The sequence below is a fragment of the Monodelphis domestica genome, chromosome 6 (genome assembly GCF_027887165.1).
Source record: "Monodelphis domestica isolate mMonDom1 chromosome 6, mMonDom1.pri, whole genome shotgun sequence".
In the NCBI taxonomy this organism is placed as follows: domain Eukaryota; kingdom Metazoa; phylum Chordata; class Mammalia; order Didelphimorphia; family Didelphidae; genus Monodelphis; species Monodelphis domestica.
In genome coordinates, this window is record NC_077232.1 from 132,674,196 (window position 1) to 132,686,978 (window position 12,783).

At 35.4% G+C, this 12,783-nt stretch overlaps 1 protein-coding gene across 2 annotated transcripts in view; it reads right to left on the bottom strand.

Moving 5' to 3' along the window:
• Nucleotides 1-8,839: 8,839 nt before the first annotated feature.
• The window catches only part of KCTD8 (potassium channel tetramerization domain containing 8), a 315,809-nt gene continuing 311,865 nt past the window's right edge, over nt 8,840-12,783 (bottom strand). For both annotated transcript variants that reach the window (XM_001364752.4, XM_056802576.1), the window contains one exon: nt 8,840-10,190. In XM_001364752.4, the coding sequence (XP_001364789.2) occupies nt 9,730-10,190 (461 nt within the window). In that variant the 3' untranslated portion in view covers nt 8,840-9,729. The remainder of the gene's footprint in view (nt 10,191-12,783) is intronic.

Here is a 12,783-nt window from a genome sequence, read left to right on the forward strand (position 1 = left end):
AAAATCAACAGATAGTGGTGAGAAAACTTTCACTTCTGTGGACTACCAACTATTATGTAACACATAGGCAACTGGTGGTACAATGGATAGAATACTGGCTATGAAAAGAGGAAAACCTAAATTCAATAGAGCCTCAGATGCTTATAAACTATAAGACCAAGGGCAATTAAGTTAATCTCTGTCTCCTTAGTTTTCTTCTTTAAAAAATGGAAGTAAAATACTCAGCTCTTAGAAATGTTGTGAGGATTGTATGGGATATACTTGTAAAGCACTTTTCAAACCTTAAAACACTATATAGATGCTAGCTAATATTGCTATTATCATTGGTATTAGAAATCCATCTGGGAATCACGGAGACATTAAATGATATGATCTACTCAAGATTGCAGAGGCGTGATAGATCCAAAGAAGTATTTGATTCCACATCATTCTGACTGAGGTGGGATCTCTGTTCTCCATACCACACTGACACTGAATCTAATATGACTGAATACCACATGTGGTTTCAAAATATCAATTTCACAGATAAAATAAAGGCTAAGGAATGGTGAGACAGTAGTTCATTTGAAAAGAAATGGAAAGATTTGTTGTGGAGTACAAGATATCAGTGCAACTGTTGGTACAGTAATAATAATAATACAAACTACTGGAAAATCTTACATTGCATTAAAAGAGTTGCATGATTAAGGACCAGAGAAGTGATTGTTTAAATGGCCTTAGAACACATTTAGAACATTGAATTTACTTCCGCAACCCACATTTTAAGATATCTGTTGACAAGCCAGAAAGTATCCAGAGGAAGGCCACCAAGATTGTGATGGAAGAACGCTAAGACTGTTATTTGAAGGAATTTGAAATATTTAGACTGCAGAGAAGATTTAGTAAGGCCATATAATCAATCAATTAATCAAAGAGTATTGATTAACTATAACTATGTGTTATGAATTTAAAGTACTAGAGATATAAAAACAGAACCAAAATAATCACTGTCCTCCATATGATTGGATTCTAAAGGAGGGGCAACTAGGTGGCTCAAAGAATAAAGAGCCCAGTTTGGATTCAGAAGGTCCTGGGTTCAATCCTGACCTTAGATAATTCCTAGCTATGTGACCCCAGAGAAGTCATTTAACCCCAATTGCCTATCCCTTACTACTGTTCTATCTTGAAACCAATACTTAGGATCAATTCTGAGACAATAAGTAAGGATCGGAAAAAAAGATTATAAAGAATAGGTGACTTCATATATCTCAAGGACTATAACATACTGAATCAGACTTGTTCTGCTTGATCTCAGAGGACAGAACTGAGAGAAATGGTAGAAGTTATAAAGAAGTAGTTTTATACTTAATATAAGGGGAATTGTCCTAATGCTTACAACTATCCAAAAATGGAATGTTTTGTCTTGGTAGGTTTTCCACCTTGGGGGAAGTGTTCATGATATAACCATTGGTTAGATTCATTGTAGAAGGGACAATTATTCAGACAGAAGATAAACTATATGATTTTTTAGTTCCCCAAATCTAAGATTCTGCAAATATGTAATTAATTACATTCAATTTGGAACTTAACTGTTAAGAAAAGACTTAGTGATTTTGGAAGAGATCCAAAGAAGAGGGATACTATGATCTTAATAGATTTATATAATATAGGTACAATGAGGACAGATCAAAGACATTAAGGAAATCTGAAGAAGGTAATGCTCAAATGTGATATTACAGTGGTAGGGACTAGACTGGTAATTTCATTGGCATAGGGAAATTCTGGTCAAGGAAACTCACCATTGCTGAATGGTACCTCTTTTGCCACTTACTTCTCTTAAGAGAGTTGCCTAGAACCCTGACAGGTCAAAAGGAGAATATGGGGGCTGGAGGGAAGGGAATAAATATATAGTTCCTATTATATTTCAGGCATTGTACTAAGGATATTTTTTACAAATATCTCATTTGATTTTCATAATAACCCTGTGAGATAGATGTTATTAACCCCCATTTTACAATTGAGGAAACTGAGTCATACAGAAGTTAAATGACTTGCTCAGAGGCTCACAGCTAGTATGAGTTTGAGGTTACATTTAAACTCTGGTCAGCCTGACTCCAGGTCCAACACTCAAACCACACTACTGGTAAGTGCCTCTATATCTGGGCTTGCTCAATGTCACACAACCAGAATGTTAAAGGCAGGATTTAATCTCAAGTTTTCCTGGATTCAAGGCCAGTTCTCTATCTACTTTCTTACAACCCTCTCATTTGTTATAACTGTCTTGAAATATTGAACATTATTATGTGGATGAGGCTTATCAATTTTAATCTATCTCAGCAGATATCAGAATAATAAAAACGAAAGATTTCAATTTCAGCAAAATCATATTTGGGTAGAGACATGAAACAATATCTGAAAATAAATTGTAAGGGGAAACTTTGGAACAAATAAGTCTAGAGATATTATAAAATATCCTTAATAATCACCTGCCTTCTATGCCTTCAACATACCCTTGCCTAGAAGCAAGGAGTAGAACCAGATAACTTCAATAGATGTATTTCATATCTTTGATTCTAAACTTCCAATCAATTCTCAAACAATCTGCTATGTGGAAAAATCCAAAGAAAATAAAGATTCCCCTTTAGGAAAAATATATCTAGCTGACTTAAGCTGCTTGGCTATCTCTTTCAACTCACTGAAGTTCAATAGGAGATAGTATGGTCCAGTGGAAAGAGGAATAAACTTGGAGTCAGGCAATGAGAGTTTGAATAATGGCTCTAAAACCTGTTACCCTGGGGAAGTTTCCCATTTGCATGTTTCCTTAACCTGATCTCTGAAATTCCTTCCATCTCATGATCTATGAGGCTTTGATACTCTGGTGTGCCAAGATAAATATAAACATATTTCACTATGGGGAAAAAAGTTCTTTGAAGAAAATAATTCCTCTCCCATCTTACTGGTATCTCTTTATTGCTTCTTTAATGCCATTCCACATCTGGATATTTTCTACTATTTGTCATATAAAGTTCAGGTCCTAGAGATGAGTAATCACTGTGTATTCCCATATAAATATGTCTTGCTCTCTGAAAAGGGTGATCATGAGCAAGTCACTTAGCCTAACAGGTTCCCAGAGAATTCTCTAAGTCCTTAAATTATAAATGAGTCACCAATTAGTGGAGATAGTTTCTATATCAACATGCAGCTCATGTCAGGGAAATAGGTCTAGACCATCCCTCTAAATAAATAGAACAGAAGAAGAGAGAAAGAGATATGGAGATAGAGACAGAATTTAGTCACTGGCTTTTTGTCCATTAAAATATGGTTAGATATACTCCCACTTTCACACAAATTTCACTTTCTTTTAGGTTACTGAGTATTAAATATAGTAGTTAAATGAGCATGCTCAAAACTTTAGGAAGAAATTGGATGTCCTTTTCTCTAGCTTTCTTCTGTTTCTGTTTGGGTTAATCAGTTTATTGAGCAGAAGATAGTATCGGGCTCTTTGATTCACTCATTCAATCAACAAGCATTTATTAAGATCATACTAAGTTCCAGAGCATATGACAGTGATGGTGAACCAATGGTTCAGAGCACTCTCTGTCAGCATGTGAGACACTGTGCCTTCCCATGCAGTTTATTACTAGAAAGGCAGAGAGAGACTCAAGAGGAGTTGCTCCCTTCCCCCTCTCCATGTGTCTGCCAACATTTTTCACATCCTCCACCCCACTTCCCAGCAGCCCAATGTGGTTACCCATAGGGATAAGGTAGGCAGTTCATAGGCAGCAGAGATGGAAGAGAGCAAAGCTCACAGGCCACTCCCTTCCCCCTCTTCACCTGTACTGAGGACATTTTTTCACTTTATCTTCCCCTCTACCCAGCAGTCCAATGGGAGCACTGCCTCCCTCCCCTGTCTGGGATAAGGGGGAATCAGGAGGTGAGGTGGAAGAGCACTTGGTCTTGGGTAGAGCAGGCACAGCATTGGGTTTGGGGGGTGGGGCCTGTCACTCTGTCTCTAAAAGGTTCACCATCACTAGTATATGTGGTGTGCAGGGAGAACTAGCACCTCAGGTGTGAGGGTTTTCAGGGCCCTTCTTAGGGTTGCTCATCCATCATTGGTGTCTACCTGTCATCCATTTCTCATATGTGGCTCAAAAAAGCCATACAAACATACTAAGTTCCGGTCACGTTAGGAACTATGTCTAGAATAACAATAAAATCAATAATTTTATCTCGTGCTTAGCACTTGAAGGTTTGAAAAGCATTTCTCTGGTTATCTCATTTTATCCTCACAACAATCCTCTAAAAAAGGGTTTATTATTGTCCTTATTGTAAAGATGGGGAGATGGGCTGAGAGAGGTTAAGTGATTTTCCCAGGGTTACACAGCTACTAAGTGTGAAAAGTATGAGACAATCCCTTTTCATAAGAAGTTTGTGTGGAAATGTGATAAATAATCTAATGCAGAATAGGTTTTAAATTTGGAAAAGATGTCATTCAAGTCATTTCATAATACCAACTTTCTTGTGCTCATAAAGGTGAGGAAACTGAGATCCCTTGAAGGTCACAAAAGTTACCTGGCCAATTAGTGACAGGGCCACAGCAAGAATTCAAATCTGGCTACCAAACGATTTGTGGGTTTCCCCCCTCATTTTTGTGTTCCTAAGGATGTCATATTTACATAGACAGCTAAATCAGAATTTGAAATGTAACAGACATGCAACACCTCCTGCAAAGTGTTCCCGTATTATTTTATAAAATTTCAGTTATTTAACAGAATCAAAGCATTTAAATTAAATCTATGATTAAAGTGATCTTTTATCAAAGTCTATTAATTGCATGTTTTAAGAGTTATTTTTCATAAAATTAAGTAAATATTATATGCTTATATTTTTTACTTCACTTAAATGGAGATAATTTTACTAAAGAACATTCATATACAAAAATAAAAAGCAATCCTATAGATTGGGAAGGAAAAATAGCTTTAAAGAAATTGGACTCAAAAGCCCTTAGGAAGATACAATAAATAATTCTTTTTAGAAGCAATATCATTCTTCCACAAGTTTTTGATAGTTTAGAAAGAATGTACTGCTTCCTCGTCTAAAAGTAGCACTCGATCAAATATTTGATTTACTCCTTGCACAGAATCATGAGGGACATGTTAAGTACTAACTTGTGTAATGCAGTGGATAGATGCTATCACTATTTAAAACAAACCAGTCATATAAAAATACATTCATTGAACATACATAATTTTGTTTCTAGTCTCAAGCAACACATTTAAGGAAAAACACTGGCAAGCAGGAGCTCTAGAGGAGAAGGATTCAGATGATAAGGGGGCTGGAAGCCATAGCTTCAAGCACCTGGGCAAAAGCTTGTTTAAAAAAAAGACTTAAGGGACTTGGGAACCCCCTTCAAGTCTTTAAAGTACTAGCAGGAGGGAAGATAACTTGTTGTATATAACCCTGGGGAGAGAGCTAGAAGCTTTGTGTGGAGGTTGTATAGAGGAAGATTTTGACTTGGTGGAAGTAAAGAAAAACCCAACCCTATTAGACTGTAGAGAAGAGATGAGCTGAACCTGGAAAAAATGAGTTCTCCTCATTAAATGGTGGCTTGATGACTTCTTGTCAAGATAACACAGAGATCATTGCAGTTTACATATGGATTGGACTGGTAGATCTCTGAAATCTAACTGAAATCTCATTCTACTACATATAATAGATAAGCTGTGTGAATTTTTCACTTGATTATACATTCTATCATAATGTTCCCAAGTTTTTCACTATCAATGAATGAATTTCTAAGTCAAACATGAGCTTTTTGTTTTCAGAAAATGAAATCTTAAATCTGCTATGCATGATCTTCCACTTTTGAGCCTATAATAACTATTCAATGAAGCCTGGAGGAGTTGACTTCCTCTATAATTCCAATATTTTTGGCTTCCATTTTCCATTGCAAAGAAGCTAAATGAGTAAGATGAGTGGAAGGAGTTGAAGATATGTATATACCACATCTGTTATAGTTTGAAAAATATAGGATTAGATTTTAAAGTTTTTCTTAGTTATTATACTTTTCTTATCTAAAGTAATCTGCAACATTAGGTTTTAAAATACTCCAATCTTTAAGAAGAGAGAGAGGACAGTTAACTGAGAACTGAAAAGCATGAACTCTAGTAAAGTATTTCAAAGACCCTTTGAAACATTTAAGAAGACGATATAACTAATTGAATGGGTGGTGCCTGATAAAGATTCCATCTGTATTATCTGCTTAACACTACGTCATTCCAATTCATCTTGGGCTTTGCTTTCAATAAATCATGGGATCATAGGTTTTTCATAGGATTTAGGGCTTTGAGGGACTTCTGAAGTGACTGAGTCAAACATTGTAATTTTATAGCTGGTGAAACTAAGGCACAAAATTATTTGTTGATTTTCCCAGTCTCATGGCTACGAAGTGTCTCAGTTCTAGTATTCCAAAAGATCTTTATTTTTACCATTGTGAGTACTTGGTTTTCCAGGTTATAACCTCTTACTAGATTGACAAAATCACTGGAGTGAGCCAACAATTGTCCTAGTAACTGATAATAATCATCTTATGCTACTCTTTAAATTTTAGACTTTTAATAGCTGGGAAAAGGGACATAAACATATGCATGAATTCTAGGAAGATCACTTTAAAATAAGTTAACTGAATTAAAACTTATCTTTGAAATCCTCTTGACCCTTTTAAGAAAAAACATAGTGTATGTAGTAGAAAAAGCCCGGAATTTGGAATCAGGATCTGAGTTAAAATCTCTGCTCTGGTATTTAGTCCCTGGGACTTAATGAGATAATTACATTCATAAAACATTTAGCACTCTGGCACTTAATAATTAAGGTTTATTTCTTTCCCCCTTTTTGATCTTGGCCAAGTCATTTAATCTTTATGGGCTTCAATTTCCTCATCTATGAAATCACAATTTCTAAGGTCTCAACTCAAATCTATCGTTTAAGATGTTTACATACATACATATACAATTTGAATAGAGGGAATTTCTATTTTTCTTCCTTGAAGTTGGTTAGACTATATGCATTTGCTTTATCAGAATGCTGACTGAAGTAAAAAGGTTAGGAAAATTCATGCCCCCCAACCTCTAATAGAAATAATTTGGATATCACAAGTGAAAAAAAAGGGGGGGGAGGGCAATTAGCATTCATGGGAAGTTAGTATTTTTGCCAGAATGATTTATTTCATTTGAAGTTTCATATCATAAAATCAAAAGTCTTATATTCAGAAAAGCCATTAGGATGTTATTTATTCTAGTTTTCTGTTTTCTGATAGTGGAGGTATCAGTTTCAGTAACTTCTCCAAGGTTTCAGAGCATACTTCTTAGATGGGAAACAAAAACACAACCTCCTGCTTCTTCATGCTGGGGTCCTCTTCTTTCTATAGCATATTTGTGGACTTTAATATAAAGAATATAAGATGAGAGACAAGTGTTTAATGCTAATGGAATGGGAATCAAAGGGTCTGGCTTGCATCTTCTAATCTGTCAATTTCCTATATGTGACCTTTGGCAAATTATTTCTACTTTCTGGGCTCCAGTTGTCTTAGATTGGACTAAAAACCTCCCATCCATAAAAATTATAAGGTTTTAATGGCATGATATTATAAAATGGACATTGAAAAGGATATTATAATTTTCTCTCTGCATTTCAGAGAGCTGTGCAATTTACCTCTCTATTTTTCTATTTTATTGTATTATGCTGAAGAAAGTAACTTATCACAATTGCCACTCAACGTTATATCAACTACCCACACAGGATATTAATATAGTTCTCGAAAAAGTTTCCTCACTCTTTCACACCTATTCTCTAGTCAGCTTCCTTCAAAATTTTTGTACCTATATGCACATATAGACTTTTTAATGTATGAATCACCTCTTATAAATTGACTTATTTTCATATATGACCAAAAAAAAGTCTATTGATCCTGATATTTTGGTTGTCAATTGGCTTTTTTACTACTGATTTCTAACAGCTGTTATTGTTCAGTCATGTCCAAATCTTTGTGACCTTGTATGGAGTTTTCTTAGCAAAGGCGTTAGAGTGGTTTGTCATTTCTTTCTCCAATGTATTAAGGAAAATAAAGGTTAAGTAACTTGGCCAGAGTCATATAGCTAATGAGTGCCTGAGGTTTCATTTGAACTCAGGTCTTCCTATCTTCAAGTCCAGTGCTCTATCCACTGAATTACCTAGCTGCTTTACTAAAAGAGAGATCATCCCAAAGTTTTCAAGAGTTATTTTTGAGATTTTTGTCAAATCAATGAAAATTGTAGTACATTTTCAGAGAAGGTTTTGTTCTTCTGTGATTATGGACTATGCTGAAGTTAAATCAAAGGTGAGTTGTCTCTCTTTCTACTTGAATCTCTATTTTGACTTCTCATTAAACTCTAACAATGTGTCTACAAAGTCTTTATAAGGAGTAAATTGGATTTACCCAAAAACATTACATTTAGGGGGTTCTCATAGAACTTACATTCTCTCAGTAGTGTTTAGTACCTATTTAGCAAGAATAATTAGTTAAAATAGGAATCTACAAGATGGTCCTTGCCTCCTTCCAGGGGCCATTCCCCAAGTCACATGTCCATTAATGTAGACCATTGGGGCTGAGGTCCCAGGATTGCTGCCTCTCACCATCCTCAACGGAACTTATCATTGAAAGTAAATTTGACGGTGCTTTTTATGCTATTTACCTTGTCCTGCACTATGAATCTTTCCCCAGACATGGAAAATGTGGCTTTGTCCATAATGGTTTAAAATTTGAAAATGAATTAGAACCAATTTAACAATTGACTGCAAGGATGAGACCATGGACATCACATCATTCTATCACATGTTCCTTTTTAATAAACACATTAAGCTCTTTTTCCATTTGACCAATTTTGTTGACTTACATGATAAATAGGAACTTTCAGAATACCATCAGACCAATTTTCACAATCTGCTGCAACATTTGCATTTCACAGAAATAATCCTGACGAGCACTAATAGATGAATGTTGGTGCCATAATAAAACAGTATAAGGCATATTTACACCATCTTTACATAGAGAACACCATACACACAGGAAAACCACAGCTCTGAAACAAAATGATTTCAATCCCCAACACACATTAAATTTATCAGCTTGGCCTGAAAAAAAAAAAGTATTTATCCAAGCAACATACTGGTCTTTCCTTTTTGTGTGCAACTTAATTTTAACATTGTGCTCATGCAAAAGAGAAATTTGCTTTATTGCATTAACAATGAGACAGTTGGGAATTGGGTTCTGTAACCATCTTCTAATATTTTATACTTCATGTTACTTCATCCATATTAAGTCATGTTTATTAGTGACATAACATGGGGTGATAGGATGACTGTTGTTTGATGGACTACAAAATGACAAAGATGTCCAGTTGACTAGAGCTTGAAAGTCAAGATTCCAAGATTCTTCATCATGCACATTTCTACTTCACACTTACAAACTGCTTTAGATCAGACACGTCATTTTTTCATTTTGTATCTGCATTTGTTTCATTTCCATTAATTTTTTTTCATTTTTTAGAAAAACAAAACAAAACCAAGGACTGTCCACCATCTACTGTTTACAGAAAGAGGAGCAGCAAGGACCACACCAACTGCAGAATAGACCATAAGGAAGACATCAGTCAGGTATTAGTAACTGAATCAACATTGTATATTACTTGAAATATTTTATGAAGCAGACGATTACTATAACCCATACTTCTGTAACAGTTCCGATTGCCACTGGCGTTTGCGTTCTGGAAAATAATCTGGGATGTGGATTTTTTTAAAATCCTGAATGCATTTTTTCATCTCTTCTTCCACACTCAGCTTCTCACACACCTTCTTTTTAGAAAGATTCGTTTCTCGAGACTTGCTAATGAGGGTCTGAAAGAGTTCACTGTTCCTACGTTTATCTGGTGGTGGCATCCACTGCACAGGTGCCTTTTTGGAGGGACGATCCAATGTCAAAGTATTTGGTTGGTGTGCTGCTGCCTGCTGGGCATTTGCTGGGTTTTCTTGTGGAGTGCTGGCTTCTGAGTGACTATCACAACTGGAAGTAGAGAGCTCATTACAGGAAGTCCCGCTTTCACTTCCTTTGTCTGTGACTTTGTCCTGCTTCCTATCTTCATGTTCTTGCTTGGGTGACACGGTTTTCTGGGGTGGCCCTAAAAGGAGAGAGGGAAAAGAAAACAGAGTGGGATGGTTAGACTGAATATAAGTTCCATGTTCTCTGGACTATATATGTATATGACTTTTATCTTTAGTCTCAGGTAAATCTTTGCTGTTGTGAACATAAATACACAAAATTAAAATCTCCTGGCAGGTAATGAAACATGCAGAATGTTGATAGTTCATCTGGACCAGAAAGGCCTCTAGGCATGTTTAATGAGTTATTTTGTCTGTTATCTAACATGGTTCACTGAAAACAGGATTATTATCCTTTATGAGTCTTGGTTGTCTTTCACAAAGCACTTAATTAAACTGTTTTTGTTTTTCCTGCCTACAGTAAGTAGATACCTGTCCTGTATTCATTCTGCTGCCAAGGAAACAAGCCTAAGGCTATTGCTGTCAGTTTACAAAGTAGCAGTATTCTTGGATGCCCAGGGGAACAATGGCATTATTTATGCTTCTATGGAGGAGATGGGTTTAAATCTTATACCCAGTCACTTAATCTTGTTTCCTGCCTATTCCCTTAGAGTGAGTTATGAAAGTAGTGAAAAGACGGTTCTTTTTGGGGGGCCAAATCATATTGTGAAGATGTGTAAAATGAAATATGCCACTTCTTTGAAATACCTTTTCCTGGCAGAACTGTAGGATTTAGAATACATTTTTCAAACCCCAGAAATTACAAAATTCTAGTAAATATTTAGATGAATAAGAACCAAGTCAAAAGCCTTAGGCCCCTTGAATTTGTGATGTCAAGTTTATTAAAACAAATCCTAAGAAAATAAGTTGATATGATAATAATAGCCAGCATTTATATCATGGACATACATATGTACACACACACACTCCACATCTTCCCTCTATAAAATCAACTCTGTGGGAGTAGAAATTGATCAAAAGATTGGTAACAAGATGAATTTCTCAGTCTTAAAGATTAAATGAGATAATATCAGAACTGTGAGGTGGGTTGATAGAGGGGCTAAATACATGAATAGAATTATAGATTTTTATTTATTTAGAATATTTTTCTACGGTTACATGATTCATGTTCTTTATCACCCCTCCCCCTCCTGGAGCAGATGAGCAATTCCACTGAGTTATATATATATTATTGTTCAAAACCTCTTTCCACATTATTCATATTTGCAATAGAGTGATCATTTAAAGTCAGGATCCCCAATTACATCCCAGTCGAACCATGTGATTGATTATATGTATTTCTTCTGTATTTCTACTCCCACAGTTCTTTCTCTGGATGTGAATAACTTTCTTTCTTATTAGTTCCTCTGGTTTGATCTGGATCACTGCATTGCTGCTAGTAGAGAAGTCCATTACATTCGATTGTACCACAGTGTATCAGTCTCTGTGTTCTGTGCCTTTCACTCTGCATCACTTCCTGGAGGTTGTTCCAGTCTCCATAGAATTCCTCCACTTTATTATTCCTTTTAGCACAATAGTATTCCAGCACCAACATATACCACAATTTGTTCAGCCATTCCCCCATTGAAGGGCATCCCCTCATTTTCCATTTTTTTTGCCACCACAAAGAGGGCATCTATGAATATTCTTGTACATGTCTTTTTCCTCTGTGGGGTACAAACCCAGCAGTGATATGGCTGGGTCAAAGGGTAGGCATCCTTTTAAAGTCTTTTTTACTTTGGAATTATAGATCTTGAAATATTAGAAAATAAAGAAAAGTATCCACTGTATTTAAATTGTGCATTGAATACTTCTGGAAACTATGAAGTCTGAGCAGAGGTGAAAAAATGTTTAAATAAAATAAGAGAAGTAGTCAAGTAAATCTACTTATTTAATGTATGCCTTTTTAAGTTCTTCCTCTTACACTTTTCCTAGCATGTTAAACCCTTTATTAACAAGGTTAACATGCAGGATATCCTTTATTCTAGTATTACTCATATCTCCTTTATATAGTTTAATAGCTGGAAAAGACTTTAGATTTTATGTAATTTAACCCTTTAATTTAAAGATGGATATATTGATGCACAAGGAGATTAAATGACTTGCTTAGGATCACAGAACTCCATTCACTATAAGTATTTCTTAGTCCACTTAATTAAAGTTAAGAGATGAGGCACGGCTAGTCAGACATATCCACTAGAAAATGGATGATGGACTAACTAGAGAAAGATACAGGACAGTGAAGAGAGTTCCTTCTACCTTCTAATTTAATTTCCCTACTGAAATAAGGCTACCAAAATTCAGGTAAAAGAAAAACTTATTCTAATTCTTATCTTTTCTCTCATTCCTGTGACTTAGGTCTCTTCTTCTCAAAACAGTCTTGCAGATCAAATTAAAACAAATATCTATTGAGCATTTCTCATGTTTAAAAGATTGACTATACTGAATGTCCCAAGAAATATAAGACATTGATTTGGAAGAAATCACATATAAATGGAAAAATTAAAGCTATCATTGCACTGGGAGGTCAGAGGAGGAACGTCAAAAAAATATTGACAATTAGTTAGAACATGAAGTATGGTTAATTGTTTACAAATAGGAAACAGTACAGACAATTCATGACAATGTAGTCTGAGAATAAGCTTTATTAGGGCTAGCAGCCACATCTGGATC